The following is a 15377-nucleotide window of genomic DNA, read 5'->3' as shown; positions in this document are numbered from 1 at the left end:
CTGTGGCTGAGAGTGGCATTGGCTTTATTGTCTTCAGGGGTCTTGGAAGGGTTGGGTCCTGAGGGGGCAGTGGGGCAAGAGTTTTGGGGGAGGATGGCCATGGCCTTAAGTGGTGGGCATCTGGGGTGCGCCAGCCTGCGAGAGCCCATTGGCATCACCCGTACAGCCATTGGGGGCAGTGGGCGCCGCTCCTCTCTTGCAAGGCACAGGGCAGGTGGCTACCATAGGCCCCACTCGCTTGAGCCCGGGGCGCTCCATCTTGTGCTCCAGAAGCATGTGGTTCTGCGGCGGGAGCCCCACACAGGCCCTGGGGGAAAGGTCAGGACTGAATGGGGCCGGACTCCGAGGCCAGGGTCCCCACAGCCTCCAGGCCCTCCAGTCCCTGTGCAGAGGCAGCCAGCGGATGTGCGGGCCTCCGATGGGGACCTCAAAGCCAGGGCCCACCTGAGGATATTCTCGATGCAGCTGCGCTGGCGGAAGAGCGCGTTCACCACCGGGCTGCCCGGAGGCACCAGCGGCGCCTTGAACAGGAAGCTGAGCAGCGACAGCACTGAGTGGAAGCCCTGTGGCTCTGGGTCGGCATCCGTGCAGAAGCTCACACGTTGGCACAGCTCGGTCAGCAGCACCAGGTCCAGCATGATGGGCGCAGCCAGGAGGGAGTCCTGCGGGGCCGGTGGGTTAGGAGGCGGGTGGGGCCGGCGGGCAGCCCCACTCCCGCCCCGGTGGGCCCCGCACCTCGCACGTGTTGTGCAGCACCAGCGTGTTAGTGCCGCCCAGCATCAGCTCCGAGGTGTACTCGTCCAGCGCGCGCTTGCTGTCGCCAACGTATGGCACGTACTTGATGACCACCTGGGGAGCAGCAAGAGGTCACGGGGGGCCCCGCCCTGCTCCACCAGGGGCTCCCCCCTGCCCCCGGCCCCCCAGAGGCCTATGGCCCACGCACGCAGTGGTCAGGCTCCTCGCCGGGCCTGTAGAGCACCGGGTTGCTCTGCACCATGTCGTCCACCACGCTGCTCTTGGACACCTCCTTGGAGCGGAACTGTGGCGGCGCCGACAGGTTCTGCCCATCGTTGTTGCCCAGGTGGTTGTAGCTCACGATGGACATGGTCTGTGGGAACAAGGGGCCCCATGGAAAGCTGTAGGCCCCAGGGCCACAAGCCTGGTGCTTGGGGTCCAGCCCACCCCATCCCCGCTCCTGAGCTGTGCACCCCCCAGGCCCACGCACCTTGAGGCCAGAGCCAATGAGGAAGTCCACAAGCACGGACTTGACCTTGGTCTGGCCTGACTTGAAGTCATCACCACCCACGAAGACACGTCGTTGCTGGGCGAGCTCAAGTGCCCCGGGCACCAGTGTGTTCTGTGGGGACCCATTGAGGAAGGCGCAGCCCTCCAAGATGCTGGCCACAGCGAAGAGAGTGGAGGGCGACACCTCCAGGCCCAGCTGTGGACACAGGCAGGGGATCAGCAGGGAGGGATCCTTTGGGACGGGTCCTGACCCCTCTCTCCAACCCTGGGTGCACCCACCTGGATGGTCCGTAGCAGGTTCTCAGCGGTGTCATTGAGGCCTGGGACCACTTCGCAGAAGCGCTCAGTATTCGCTGTCCACAGCACGATGACCTTGTCTAGCCCAGCGCTGGACCGGAAGTCACGGATGTCCCTACGGATCTGCTCCAGCTGGGTGGGGAGGGAAAGGGATTGTACAGGCCCCTCAACCTGTGGAGGTCTGGGCTACTCAGTTCCCCAAGTACAAAGTGAGGTCTGGAACCTCAGAATGGGAACGAGGAGACAAAAGGCCAATAAGGGGTGAGGGGCGTGGAATGGGAGGGGTGGTGGGTGGTAACTTAGGCTTGGAAGGCAAGAGCGACAAGTGGCAAGGGATACAGGGCTTGGGGCAGGACCGCACCTGCTGTGCGCGCGTGCCCAGTATGAGGTTGTCAGCGCGCACACTCTGGTTAGCTGCGATGAACTCGGGGATGTAGACAGAGGGCCGCGGGCGCAGCGCCTCCAAGTGCGGCCACAGTTGCTCCTGCAGCCCCCAATCCAGTACCTGCGCGCGCCGCATTGCTTCAGCCAAGTTCAGCGATGATATGTCCCAGCCTGGAGTGGGGGGGGGGACGACACACCCCCAAGCTCAGCCCAACTCAGAACGTGGACCCCTCCAGGCCCCGCCTCCCACACCAACCCCCTGCCTAGGGCCCCGCCCACCGTCGAACACGAGGTCGTCGGGTGCCACCATGGGCAGCAGTGAGCTGAAGGGCACGAACACCTCCTGGCCCTCGGCGTCCAAGCCCAGGCTAACGGTGCCCGCCTGCGTCAGCGAGCCGTAGTAGTTGGCCTCCTGGGGGGGCGGCAGGTAGGGCGAGGTGAGGTGGGGCGTGGCGTGAACCACCAGCCCCCACGGCCCCACCTAGCACCCTCAAGCTCCGCCTTTCTTCTGGGCGCCTCAGCTCTGTGCTCCTAGTCAAGGCAGAAGCCATTCCCCCTTTGGAGACCCCCCCACACACACACACACCCAGGACAGCACGCAGGCACTTGAGGCTCTGCCCCCTAAAGGCCCTTCCTCCTCCTGCAGGGACTCCCGCCGAGCCCCACCCGACCCCCCACCTTGCGGCCTGTGCGCGTGGGCCAGGAGAGGCGCAGTCGGTTGGCCAGCACCGCGGCGGTGAGCGTGGAGCCGTTGTTCCCGCCCCAGCCGACGAGCATGACCCCAAGCCGGGGCACCTGCCGAGCGGTCCGAAAGGTGAAGCGCGTGGACGTGGGGTATACCTAAGGGCGGGCAGTGCAGTGAGTCTGCGGTCACAGGCCCTTCCTCCCTCACTGTCGGAGCAAAGTCTTCGACGTTGGGTAATTCCCGTCCCCTCCCGGCTCCCAGGTTTCCCCAGCTCCCACCCTCCAGCCCGGATCCGTTGCCTACCTTGAGGACGCTGCCCTCGCGGCTGACACACGCTGTCCGGTACTCGTACTGAGCCTCGATGGTATCAGGGCCGTAGACCACGTCGGGGCTCTCGACCACGAAATTGCCTGTAGCCTCCATCGCGGAGAGCTAGGGGCGCAGGGTGGGCAGAAGGTCAGCGGGGACACAAGAGCCGGCACACCGGGCCCACCGCAGTCCCCAGAGAGCCCGCACCACGCCCCGGAGCCGCACTCACCGGTGCGGAGTCAACTCGGACAGTGGCGGTCGGCGAGGGCTCGGGGCGCGCGAACTCCGGAGAAAAGAGCCGCAGCCCCGCCCACGCCCCGCCCCTCACCCCACCCGCGCCAAGAAGGAGGGGCGCAGGGAGGAGGGGCGCGCCCGCCTAGTACTGGGAGGTCTCGGGTTCAAGGCCCGAGCCATCCCTGCCCTTGGGTTCCCGCCCCACCGGGTGCGGCGGGACATCCACGTGGGCTACAGACCCGGGCATCCGCATCGGGCTCATGGACTCGCTTCGCATCACAGCCAGTTAGGGCGCACGGCCACGTTTTCTCATTTTACAAAAGAGAACATTAGGGCTGCGAGAGAGCGAGCCAGGCCCAGCCACCAGGCAGGAGGTGGGGCTGGGCCCCTGGGTCTGAGAAGCTGCTGTGGAAGCTAGGGCCAAAGGCTGAGCCGGGGCTTAAGTCCTCCAGCCCGGGTCGCCTCCGCCTCCCCTTTCCTGAGCCATACTACCCACCAGCCACTCCCGACCTGGCTCACATGGTGTGTTGGAGGGGGCGCTTCGAGGCCTCAGTTTCCCTACCTGTAGCAGGAGGGCTTGTCGTAGCCAGGCTGGAGGGGCCAGTGTTCCCTGAGGAGAGGAGGGGAAGGGAGGAGGGGGCAGGACCAAGGAGGTCAGCTGGGGAGGAGCAAGGCATGCACAGCACTGCGCCCCCCTAGCACCCAGTGATAAGGGAGCGTGGGAACCCGGCGGGAGGGCGGGGGCGGCTCCCCCAGGAACTTTCCAAAACAAGCGGCCTCCTCCGGCTGGAAAGTTTCCACCACTGGAGCTGACCCAAAAGGTGGATAGTTGGGAACACTCACAGGAAACATGGGCCTGGCCTTGGGGGTTGGGGGCTCCAAGTTTCAACCTCAAGGGACTCCAGTGTGGGGGAGCCGGAAGTAGACTGGGGCACCCCAAGCCAGAGGCAACCTGGAAGTTGGTCTGGCAGGGCAGGCTGCCTAGGAGAGGTGGTTGCTGGAAGGGGCCTTGAGACACGACACATCTTTTATCAAGATACATGAAGAACTGCCCATGCAAAAACCTGGGGGGAATGGGTTCAGGGGCAGGTGAAAAGGTGGCCAGGTGGGATGGGGGGAGCAGCAGTCTGGGGACCAGGGCCGACCCTCAAGGCTGGGGACAGGGAATATTGTGTAATAAGTATTTGGGTCTTGTCCCTAGTTTCTGGCTGGAGATGGAGTGCAACAGCCAAAGGCTGGTGATTTCATCATACCTACGTAATGGAACCTCCACAAAACCCCCGAAACCACACAGGTTGAGCGAACACAGGAAATGTGGGAGGGGGGCTCACCTGGAGAAGGGCATGGGCGCCCAGTGCCATTCCCCACACCCTGCCTTCAGCATCTACCTCCTGTTTGGCGGCTGAAGTGTTCTCCTGAGTGCTGTAAGCCATTCAAGCAAACCTAGGAGGGAGCCGTGGGAACACCTGATTCATAGCCAGTGGCCAGAGACTTGTGGCAGGTGCCTGGAGTGGGGGGCGGGCTCATGGGACGGAGCCCTTAACCTGCAGGCTCTGCTACCAACTCCAAGAACTGAAATCCAGTTGATGCCAGCGGTCTGGAAGGCACTTGTGCCTCCAAGTGCCAGGTGACCTGGGAATGTGCAGAGACTGGAAAGGCCCCAAGACCCAGGCTTGGGGAACCCCCGCATTCACTGGGCAGCCTGTGGGAGGTGCCGGGAGAAGGGCGAAAACAGAACAGTCAGTGGGGCACCGGACAGCAATTGCAGGGACTGCCTGGGTGTGTGACAGGGAGGTACTGTGCGCCCTGGGGGGGACTGGGGAATCCCTGTCCCCACCATAACACAGGCTACTGAAGGCAGGGGCAGGGCTATCTCCACCAAGTACCAGTGCCCATGCAGAGCCTAGCACATAGAAGGGGCCGTGGGATCAGAGTGCTGGGGGCACCTCCTGCAGCTGATGCGCACTCAGGGCGTGATGGCCATGGTGCCTCTGGGCAGCGCGAGGGGCTGCAGGGGAGTCTGGTGAAGGACCTGGGGAGCACGTGGCCACAGCAAAGCTAAGGCACGACAGGGTACAAAGAAGCAGACACTGGCCCTGGACCCTGGACTGTGGGGATAGAGATGTTATCCCCTGAAAGGACGGGATAGCCAGGCTGCCCAGGGAGCAGGGTACACCCTGCCCCACGGGCCCGCCTGACCTTATCTCCTGTGCCCCTTGGATTCCCAGGCCACCTTAGAACTCGGGCCAAGGCTGGAGCCAGCAGGGCTGTCCAAAAGCCTAAGACCCAGAGCCCCTGACCCCTGGACCCCTTTCATCCCAGGCTTATTATTCTTTGTCTGTTTTTCCTTTCTAAAATAAACACCCACCCCCACCCTGTCCTTCAAAAGCAGGACCCTGACCCCTGCCTTCATCTCCTCACCTGGAGCATGGGACAAGGACAGCCATCCCTGCTGCCATTCTGGGCCTGGGAGATCCCACTGGGCCTTGGCATCCCCATCCCCATCATGGGCACAGGGGCAGCCCCTGCGAGCCGGCCTGGTGGGAAGAAACAATAAAACAAGCGCCATCACTGCCCTTTTCCCCATCCACAGGTCATTTACCCCCAAGGAAGGGCACTCCCCTGGCCCCAGGTGTCCCTACTACTCCTGGGGGGTATGGCACTTTGGAAGGCCCCTGCTGGACCTGATCTACCACCTGAGGACACAGCCCTACTCCTATACCTACCGTGGCTCCCCACTATCCCCATAGCTTGTCTTCATCCTTTCCTACCTATGACCAGGCAGTTTGACCTCATGCCTCGCATTAGCAGGGCCCATCCGTCTCGGCTAGTCTCCACCCACCCGCCTCCCTGCCTCCCACCCTACCCCGCACCTCATACCTGCTCAACACCATGGCTGCTCCAGCGCCCCGTCTCCTCCCGACCCCAGCCCACCCCCACAGGGGGCCAGGAGGCCCCGGTTAGGACAGACACAAATGCACCCAGGCACCTGGGGCTGCGGGGTTCGGTTCAGTGAAATTTATTGTAGGTTGAAAAAATCAGCATTCACCTGCTTAGTGTACAAAAAGGACACTAGATCTTTTAAGAAAATATTAGGAAACTGAAGACGCAGATGCCTTTCAATCGTAACATTTTGGCAAAAGTGAAAAGTTCTTGTAAACACCAACTCCATGGCTCAAAATAGTTTTTCTCCACAGTACAATATTAAAAGGGGGGGGGAACACAGTATCAATAAGTTAGACCATATTTAATCAGCTAGAACTTTTGTCCATCATCCCCCAAAGCACAATACTTTTCTTAGCTTCATAATTCCTTAAAAGGAGAAAAACAACAACAATAACAAAAAAAACAACAAAAAGCCAACAACAAAAAGGAAATTCAACTTAGAGTCCCTTGAACTGGTTCCCAGGGCAGAGGGCTGGATCAGCCCTCCCGCTGCAGCCTCCTTAAATAATCCTTCACCCGAGTCTGCCTGTCCAGCTGGGTACAGTCTGCGCACGCGACACAGCTATATGTGGAGCTCGGGGGTCCCTGGGGTCCGCTCAGCCCTCCCACTCATCCCAAATGAAAAACAAAACACTTATTGAAACATGAAGGATCAGTTGCCTTGGTGCTCTGGGCATCCCAGGGGCACCCAGGAAGGCACCAGTGGGCCGGGCACGCTGCAGGGGAGCCTCCACTCGGCACCGCTCTTTGGGAAGCCAGCAGGAGACCTCCCTGTGGCTTAGAAGAACAGACCTGCCTGCCAATCACTCATGCTCTCCCTGCCTCACTCCTTTGGGCGGCCGCATCCCCAGCACCCCCCAGCTTGCCAGCCCCAGGCTCCAGGTTGCAGCCACTCCCTCTGCCTCCCCAGTCCTGGTGGCTCCATGGACTGTGGCCCTGAATGTGAACACACGCCTCAGGCCCCACTACAACCCGGCAGGGTCCCCCCCCCCACATACACACACACGTGCATACGTGCGCACACACAGGTGCATGCGTGCGCATGGTCCCCCAACACTCTGGGGGACACTGGACTAGGCACAGCTACTAAGCAGCAATTATGGTGTCCATGGAGCCCATGCGCCCAGAGTGGGCGGACAGGGCACATTATCTGAGCTCGCTCTCGGTGGGGGGGGGGTGTCCCCCGACCCCCCTGACACCCAGCTCCTCCCTGAGTGCAAAGCCTATGGTGGCTCTGCTAAGATGACCCCAAGATCCACAAGCGGACTGAGGGACAGAGCGAGGTCAACAGCATGGAGACCACACAGTCTCAGCGCGAAAAGAAAAGCAGCAGCAAAGGGGGAAATTGAGAACATAATAAAATCCGACACTGCTCTTGCAGTGTGAGCTCGTAGCCCAGAAAAGCCCCAGTGACCCCCTACAGCTGAGGGCCTGAAATAGCAGGGCAGGCCCGGTGGGCCAAGAGCCGCTCTGCTCCCGCAGCTCCCGCAGCTGCTCCGGGCCAGCTGGAGTTCTTGAAATAGCCCTGGGCGGGCCTCCACCCCGGTACAGCAGAAACCCTGTCCTGGCCTGGGGGTGCCGTGAGGGCTGGGGAGGCCAGGGCAGGAAGGAGGGCCCAGGGCAGGAACACAGCCAGACACCAGCCCAGGAGGACAGCCTGGGAGGCCAGCCCAGCCGGCAGCAGCCCCTGCGCCCCACACTCCCCGGCCCCCAGCCCTCAGGAAAAGCTCTGAACTTTGCGATGGCATCTGGAATACTGCAGGCAGGACACAGGGTGGCATCTAGACCCTGGTATCCAAGGAGGGGAGGCACAGGTTTAGAAAAGATGCTTTCTCTCTCATACAAAAATAGACAGGAGTCTCCTAAGTAGTAGCTAAAAGTGGCTGTCTTTGTATAAAACTAGAAAAGGCAGACAGGCTGGCCTTGGCGTCTTTCCAGGAGGGGACACTGAAACCCCTTGGGCTGCAGGCTGGAGAGGAGGTGGGCCTCCTGAAGAGCCCATCCTGGGTGGGGGCTCCCCAGGAGATGTGGGGGGCTGGGGGCGTGGGATGAGACACTGGCCACCCCACCTTCCTCGGTGAGCTGAGGGCAGCAGTCTGCGGGGGCTCCCGTGAAAGCCGGCATTGCTGGCTCAGATGAACATGTCTTCCTTGTGTTTATTTTTTTAAATAAATCTCTTTTTCCGCTCTGTAGCTTCCCCCACCCCCGCCCAGCCCCCCCACTCCCCCGCCGTCCAGAAGGGTCAGCCCAGCAAGGGGAGCTGGCCCAGCAGGCCGCGCAGAACCTCCGGCGCCCTGGCGTCAGGCTAGGGCCAGGCCTGCAGCTGCCGCTGGTCGTACTCGGCAATGAGCCTCTTGATGTGGGCCAGCTTGCTGTGCAGGTACTCGCAGCGGTGCTTTTCCTGGCTGTAGTTGGTGTTGGTCTGCAAGAGAGAGGCAGACCTGAGCCCCATCCCCCACCAGCCAGCGTCCCAGAGTGCAGCAGGGCCAAGTGCTGCCTCGTGTGCCAGCCTACGGGCAGCCCTGGGCTCCCACCCCCCCTGCCTGCAGGCCAGCGCCCACCACGCAAGGATGAGGACCCTTGCTCTACCTCAGGCCAGAGCCCTGGGCTGGTGCCTCTCCCCAAGCCCCATCCTGGGAAACAGAGTCACTGACAGGATGAGGGCGGCCAGAGGCAAGACTGTCAGGAAGCCTCCTTCCTGGACTGGAGGCCTGGCACACAGGGGCACACACACGGCGAACCCACAGCTAGCGGCCTTCAGAGCAAGAACTGAGAGAGCCCTGAAGGTGCATTCCTGCTGCAGGGGGGCAGGGAGCTTCAGCTCCTCCCCTGTCCTTGGGGAAAGCTGGAAAGAGCCTGGGGGCTGCACCCACAGAGGAGTGGGAGTGCTGGAGGGTGTTTTGCTGCCAGGGAAGGGATGCGCTGAGCTTCTCAGCAGTAAATGGTCGGGGAGGGGGAGGCAGGAGCTGCTCTGAGGACTGGAGACCCGGGCCTAGCCAAGGCCCTTCCCTAGTGTGGCTCACCTTGAGCCATCTTCATCTGACCACCACCCCCCCAAGGGGTGGAAACTTACCTTTTTGATTTTTCGATATTCCTGCAAAATCTGGCCCCGAGTAGTCTGGAGGAGAAACAAAAGAGAAAGCGAACAATGCTCTGGCCTGCAGGAGGCCCCTACTGAGCTTGTCTGATAACCTGTGACCTGCAGAGTCACCACCAGCCTTGAGACAGTAGGCTCATCGTGGCCTGAGAGAAGCTGACAAAGTAAAGAGAGCCAGGCTGGGGTTGGGGGTGGGGCGGGAGGGGAGGATGAGCAGGGCAGGAGGTGGGGGAGGATGCCGGGCCAGGGGAGTGAGGGGCAGGGGCCCAGCCTCAGGGACAAACACAATGGCCTATGCAGTGGGAGGGAGGAGGCTAAGAGCAGGCTGGGCGGCCTCCTTCCCTCACACCCAGCTGGCCTGCCCACTGTTCAAGGCCAAGAGCAGAGCCCCCCCACCACCTGGGGGTGCAGGGGGATACTGAGGAACATCCATGTGGGGGCTACAGGAGGGAGAAGAGCAAGAGCCCAGGACTGCTCTGGCCCAGACCCTCAGAACCCTCATCACTCCTCCAACTATGAGCTGTTTCCTCTGGAAACCAAAGAGGTCCCCACAACTCAACACCCTAATTAATCAGACTAACTCTGAAAGGTGGCACGAGGGGAGTGACCAACGGCACTGCCCCCACTCCTCCCAGCAGGGAGCTCCCAACATGGGTCAGCTTGAGCAGAGGGGGAGGAGCCACAGGGACTCTCCAGCCCCAGCCCTGTGGCTCTGACAGCACCGATGGGCTGTGAGCTGCACAGCAGACCCAACCCTACAGGTCCTGGCTGTTTCAGGGGCTCTGAACAAGACTCCCCAGGTTGGGGGCCATCTCCTGCCTGTGGAGCCAGTCTCCAGTGTCCCCACTGCACAGGAAGTGGAGCCGGGCCCCAGAGCCCATGGACTCCCATGGCAGAGCCCTGGGGGGCTGACCAAGCACACCAGCAGCTAGGGACAGCTGCCTGCCAGGCTGCGACAGGGAGAAACACGGGCTGAGCGAGGCAGCCCTCCTCACCTAGGAGAGGTAGTGGCCAGGCTCTGGGGCCACGGCTGGGGTTGGAAGTCTTGGCTTTGGCTGTGCCCACAAGAAACCTACCACCCTACCCAGGCGGGGTGCAGAGCGCAGGGACTAGCACGCCCCACCAGGGGTGGGGAGCAGGGAACGGGGGGGGGGCAGGGGGCCATGGCCGGGGCGCTACCTACCTCGTATTCCTCGGAGCCCTGGGACAGCTGCCGGAGCTGGGCATCCAGCTGCGTGAAGCGCCGCGTGATCTGCTCGATGCGTGCGTGCAGGTCGCGGTACTCGCTGTATTCTGCGTTGAAGTCGTTCTTGTAGCTCTGGCGCTGCTCCGAGGAGGAAATGGTAGCGTATTTTCTGAGGAGACGGAAAAGAGGGGCCCGGCAGGGCTCAGGGGGCTGCGGGCGGAGAGGCTTGAGTGCCCCTGGCTGCATGCCTGGCCCCACCGGGCGCCAACGTCATGGGCTCCAGGAGGAGCCTGGGCCTGGAACAGGCTGTGTGGCCCAAGAAGACCCCCGCCCCCGGGGAAGTCCTCCAGAGGGCCAGCTGCAGCGCAGGGCAGAGGGCAGGGTGGGGAGAAGGCGCTAGGCCAGCGAGGGAAGTGCTCACAGCAAGTAGTCGGGCGTCTCTGAGGTCGATGTGGGGACACTTGAGCTGCTGCAGGTCCCGTTCAAACCTACAAAGAAAGATCAAAAGGTCTGTTGTCTGAAGGACATAGAGGGGCAGCAGAAGGGGAGTCGGATGGCAGAGGCAGGGAGAGGGCCCGTCAGGGGCCACCTGGGGGCCTCACGGGACCCGGCAGCACCACAGCCAAGCATAGTGTGTGTCCCCGAACCAGTCGTGGGATGTGCAGGTTTTCAGCAAGGAGCTGTAAGCAAGTACAACTTCACTGCAGGCCCAGAGCCTGAGCTAGCCAGCAACCCCGCTGGCTCTGCGAACTGCGTGGGAAAGACCATTACTCTGGAGAAGAGCAACCCACCTGCCCACCTCTGGCCAGGCGGACAGAGCCAGAGGGCTGCACCCCAGGCCGCCCACGAGGTGGGACTGCAGGACATGGGACTGTCCAAGCCGCTTGGGGGCACAGCTGACCAGAACTACAATGTAGCCTTCCCAGGGCTTCCTTCCAATGGCCTTTCTTCCCAGCGTAGAAGAGATTCTGTCACTGTGCCACATGTCGTCAGTACACAGCGTGTGTCCCTAGAGGGGCAGTGGAGCCCCCGGGAATCCCTGTGCCCCGGGACTCCCACTAATGGAGGGAGCGCATGTTTCCCACCTCTCAGGGCTGTAGCCCAATGAACACACATGTGAGAGCTTAGGCCATCCTTCTGCCACACATGCTTTGTGTGAGTTACGCCTTCCAGAGTGTTCCGCCATTTGTGGGCCCAGTCAACACAGCCTCATTTAGCCCTTCTGAATCTTTACCAGGTGAGAGAACAAACAGAGAAACCAAGGCTCAGGGTCATATTCTCCTGGCACTTAAGCCACCTTCGAGCTCTGGCCTGAGGCAAACCTCAGGGCTCAGCCCCCACCAAACCCGCTGAGCTGGTTCCCATGGCAGGGCTGGGGCCTAAAGGGAACCCTCCCCGCAGCTGCCTCCTGCCCCTTCTACCAGCTTCTCCTGTGCCTCCCTGGGGCTGGGTCCCACTGGGAGAAGGCTCCCCACCCAGCACACCAGCCTGCCCAGGAAGGCACGCGGAGGCAGCAGGAGGGGGCCACAGACCGAGCAAGAGCGGGGAGCAGGCACGAGAATGGACAGAGGACCCAGAGCTGGACCGGTAGCACAGGGGGACAGGTAGCCCTGAGGGGCACAAGTTGGGGCTACAAGGTCCAGGTTGGCATCCAGGGGTGGCTAAGAAGAGCCATCCACTGGACAGGTGCAGGCTGCTGCGTCTGCCTGGGGCAGAGGTGAGCGTGGTGTGGGGCCTGGACGGTGGCCCACGGAGGAGTGGGTTCAACCGATGCCATCCCTCCCACATGAGACACAAATGCAAGGAAGCTTCCTCACATGCTGCCCTGGAACCTTCTCCAGCGCATCTGAGGGAGGGGCATGGTGCACAAAGAACAATGCCATTGTTAAAGGAAGGTGGGTGGTTCCAGCATGTGTGGCTGCCCCCACCAGCAGAGCACACAGAGGACGTCCCAGAAGGCGTCCGGGAACAGGGCGGTAGGCCTCTGTGCTCGGCCATTCCTGTTACATTTGAGGCGCCTGGGAGACGGAGATTCAGATGGACAAAACATTGCTTTTGGTACCTTAGTTGTCCTTATCTCTTCCTTGGGCCCCCTACTCCCTGGTGTGCCTGATTCCAAATCTCACTTTCCCACCTTAACCTGGGGACAAGCTGCCCAGGCCCATGTGCCCTGGACAGGATCTGAATGAAGCCAGCTGAGCGCCACATGTCCTCCTCCCTTCCCAGGCCCTGCTGGGGGAACATGGGACTTTGCTTTCACCATTTGGCACAACACGTGCTGCCTGGCTGGGCCTGCTCAGGGTTTGTCTCTCCAGACAGGACCACCTCCAGGGAGCCAGGCCTTGCCTCCCCACCCCGCTGCTGCCAACACCTGCCCTCCAGCCAGAGGGAGGGGCTGGCAAAGGCCTTTCTGGAGAGCAGGTGAACAACTCATTGAAAAGCCTTCAGGAGAAAGCAGCTCTGCTCTTGCCCCAGGAATGCCTCCTGGGTGGATCCTTCGGGGGACTGATCTGAAAGCAGCAGCAAGTTTCACAGCCGGGAGTGTCTGCAGGTACAGCTCCGTGGCCACGCCATGCCCATCAGGTTAACAGCAACATGGGCGGCTCCACTCAGGAGCCCTGGGCTACAAACTCAAGGTAGCCCAAGCTCTGAGGGTGAAGATCCCTACTCCCACCCCAAGTCCGGCCTGTCCATACACCTCCACAGTGTCTCTGGGCCCCACAAAGGTTCTCTGGCTCAGCACACAGCCCCAGCTGGCCCCACACCCCTCTCATCCTGCTGCTATGATCCCAGATCTCTCGACTTCCCACTCTGTGACCTCCTTCTGACTCCTACTGCCTGCTGTTCTATGGACAGCTTCCCAAACCCAGTCTCCACGTGCTGAATGTTCGCCAGTCAGCAGGCTACATGAGGCCTGTGGCAGTCCAGGTGCTGCCCCGCTCCACCAGGCCCTGCACCCCACTGCCTTCCTTGAACCCCAGCCCCACCCTGCTCCCTTTCAGTGTCTGGGACCTCCCAGCAACCAGAGCTGAGCCCGGAACTAGTTCCTCTCTGGGTGGACTGTCTCCTCCCACGGGCCCCAGGTCAGAGGCTCTGTGCTCCCAGCACTGGCCTGACACACAGCAGGGCTGAGACCGCTGGGACCTTCACAGACAACCTTGTATAAGAACACAGGGTGCAGGGGCGCCCGGGTGGCTCAGATGGTTAAGCGTCTGCCTTTAGCTCAGGTCATGATCTCCAGTTTTGCAGATCACACCGCACATCGGGCTCTAAGCTCAACAGGGTATCTGCTTCTTCCTCTCTCTGCCTCTCCTCCTGCGTGGGCTCTCTCTGCCTCTCTCTTTAGTGAATAAACAAAAAATCTTAAAAAAAACAAAACACTGGGACGCCTGGGTGGCTCAGTTGGTTGGGCGGCTGCCTTCGGCTCAGGTCATGATCCCATGATCCCCTGGGATCGAGTCCCATATCGGGCTCCTTGCTCGGCGGGGAGCCTGCTTCTCCCTCTGCCTCTGCCTGCCTCTCTGTCTGCCTGTGCTCGCTCTCTCTCCCTCTCTCTGACAAATAAATAAATAAAATCTTTAAAAAAAAAAAAAAAAAAAAAAAAACCACTGCGCATAGGTGCGCCTGGGTGGCTCAGCTGGTTAAATGTCTGTCTTCGGCTCAGGTCATGCTGTCGGGGTCCTGGGGTCGAGCTCCACATTGGGCTCCCTGCTCAGCGGGGAGTCTGCTTCTCTAACCGCTCCCAATCCCGCTCATGCTCTCGTTCTCACTCACTTTTTTTTCAAATAAATAAATAAAATCCTAGAAAACAAACAACCAAACATATGGCACAAAGAAGCTGAATGTGCAGAGCATACCACTATGGGGCTCTTGTGGTGGTAGAGACCCTCTCTGGGCAAAGGTGGGGGTAGGCTGGAGCTCAGGCTCCTGGCACTGTCCTCCTACAGAGTCCCCCACCCCAGGCCTGCCTCCTGGTACATACCCGGGGCATCTGGTGGGGCTCCTAGGGGGCTGGGCATGTGGTCTGGCAACCGGGCCCGGTGTCTATCCTCAGCTGCTCTCTCCTTGTCTTTGTGCTTCTTGGACTTCTTCTTGGATTTGCTGCGTGATGAGCCACCATGGGGCCTGCTGGGCTGGGCACAGTCCGTCAGCAGGGGCAAGCTGAGGCACGTAGTCGGGGCCGGTGCGGCCACTTCCCCGTGCTCACAGTCCCGGCCACTGTGACCCAGGTCATTGCTGACGTCAGCTAGAGGGTCATGGGTCCTCGGGGGCTCCAACCGTGGGGGCAGGTGGGCGTCTGAGCCAGCTAGTGGGCCTGGAGTGGGCAGCAGGGCCTCACGGCCGTGGGGTGCACTCAGCTTCCCATTGATGGCAGGCTGAGCTCTCTGGGTAAAATGTGATATCCTGGTTTTCTTGCTGACCAGGGAGTCGGTGAAGTCAGGAGGCTGTGATCGTTTCTGCAACGGGAGGGAAACAAATTTAAAAGGGAGACTGTGTTTGGAGCCACTGATGTCTCCTGAGGAGTAGGTGGGGAGCAACAGGCCCTGAGCTCAGGAGGCCCTAGGAAACCTGGGGCCTAACTGCAAGGCCCACTCTGGCCACAAGGGGGCACACCCAGAAAAGAACCAGCCTTTTGCTAACCTAGGCTCAGCTCACCCTGAGGACAGAGCCAAGGAAGGGCAGCATCCATGGAACTAGCCAGCTGAGCAGTCAAAAAGGTCGTCTCCACAAACTGCTCTGAAACTTGGCAGTGTTCGGCGTCATCCCTGGATGATTGGGATGGTGAAAGGACCAAGTCTGAAGGACACACAGCAGCCCCTCAGGCTGGGACTCCCCCCACCTCCCCACCAGACCCAGGACTACTTGCATCCCCAAGGGACACCCTGTGACATGGTACAGGCGCAGCCTTACTCCACAAGTGAGAACGCTGAGGCACGTGAGACAAAGCCAGACCACGGATCTCCCAGACCCTGGGAAATGACTAGAGAGAGCAA

The 15377-nt window shown here is 61.1% G+C and overlaps 2 protein-coding genes across 7 annotated transcripts in view; both read right to left on the bottom strand.

The window, feature by feature from the left end:
- Positions 1–7: 7 nt before the first annotated feature.
- Positions 8–8310, bottom strand: ISYNA1 (inositol-3-phosphate synthase 1). 6 transcript variants are annotated; one of them, XM_044253892.1, is made up of 13 exons: positions 5576–8310; positions 4486–4597; positions 3717–3764; positions 2915–3043; positions 2605–2766; positions 2206–2338; positions 1904–2097; positions 1525–1674; positions 1226–1441; positions 944–1108; positions 736–849; positions 445–662; positions 8–307 (listed from the first exon to the last, which is right to left on the bottom strand). In XM_044253892.1, exons 2-13 carry the CDS (start codon positions 4585–4587, stop codon positions 106–108), a joined length of 1833 nt encoding a protein of 610 aa, XP_044109827.1. In that variant the 5' UTR covers positions 4588–4597; positions 5576–8310; the 3' UTR covers positions 8–105. The 6 variants fall into 6 exon arrangements, with proteins under 6 accessions (XP_044109827.1, XP_044109826.1, XP_044109825.1 ...); XM_044253891.1 differs by having other exon boundaries at positions 4486–8310; XM_044253890.1 differs by having other exon boundaries at positions 3717–4856.
- A 3-nt stretch (positions 8311–8313) lies between these two features.
- ELL (elongation factor for RNA polymerase II) overlaps positions 8314–15377 on the bottom strand; it is a 71893-nt gene continuing 64829 nt past the window's right edge. Inside the window, exons 8-12 of the mRNA XM_044253894.1 lie at positions 14366–14840; positions 10805–10871; positions 10381–10552; positions 9174–9218; positions 8314–8522 (exon numbers count right to left, since the gene is read on the bottom strand). Of these exons, the coding sequence (XP_044109829.1) occupies positions 8406–8522; positions 9174–9218; positions 10381–10552; positions 10805–10871; positions 14366–14840 (876 nt within the window). The 3' untranslated portion in view covers positions 8314–8405. The remainder of the gene's footprint in view (positions 8523–9173; positions 9219–10380; positions 10553–10804; positions 10872–14365; positions 14841–15377) is intronic.

Source organism: Neovison vison, chromosome 6 (genome assembly GCF_020171115.1).
Source record: "Neovison vison isolate M4711 chromosome 6, ASM_NN_V1, whole genome shotgun sequence".
Lineage (NCBI taxonomy): Eukaryota > Metazoa > Chordata > Mammalia > Carnivora > Mustelidae > Neogale > Neogale vison.
The sequence above is the reverse complement of the archived record's forward strand: the minus strand, read 5'-3'. Positions and strand labels throughout refer to the sequence as shown.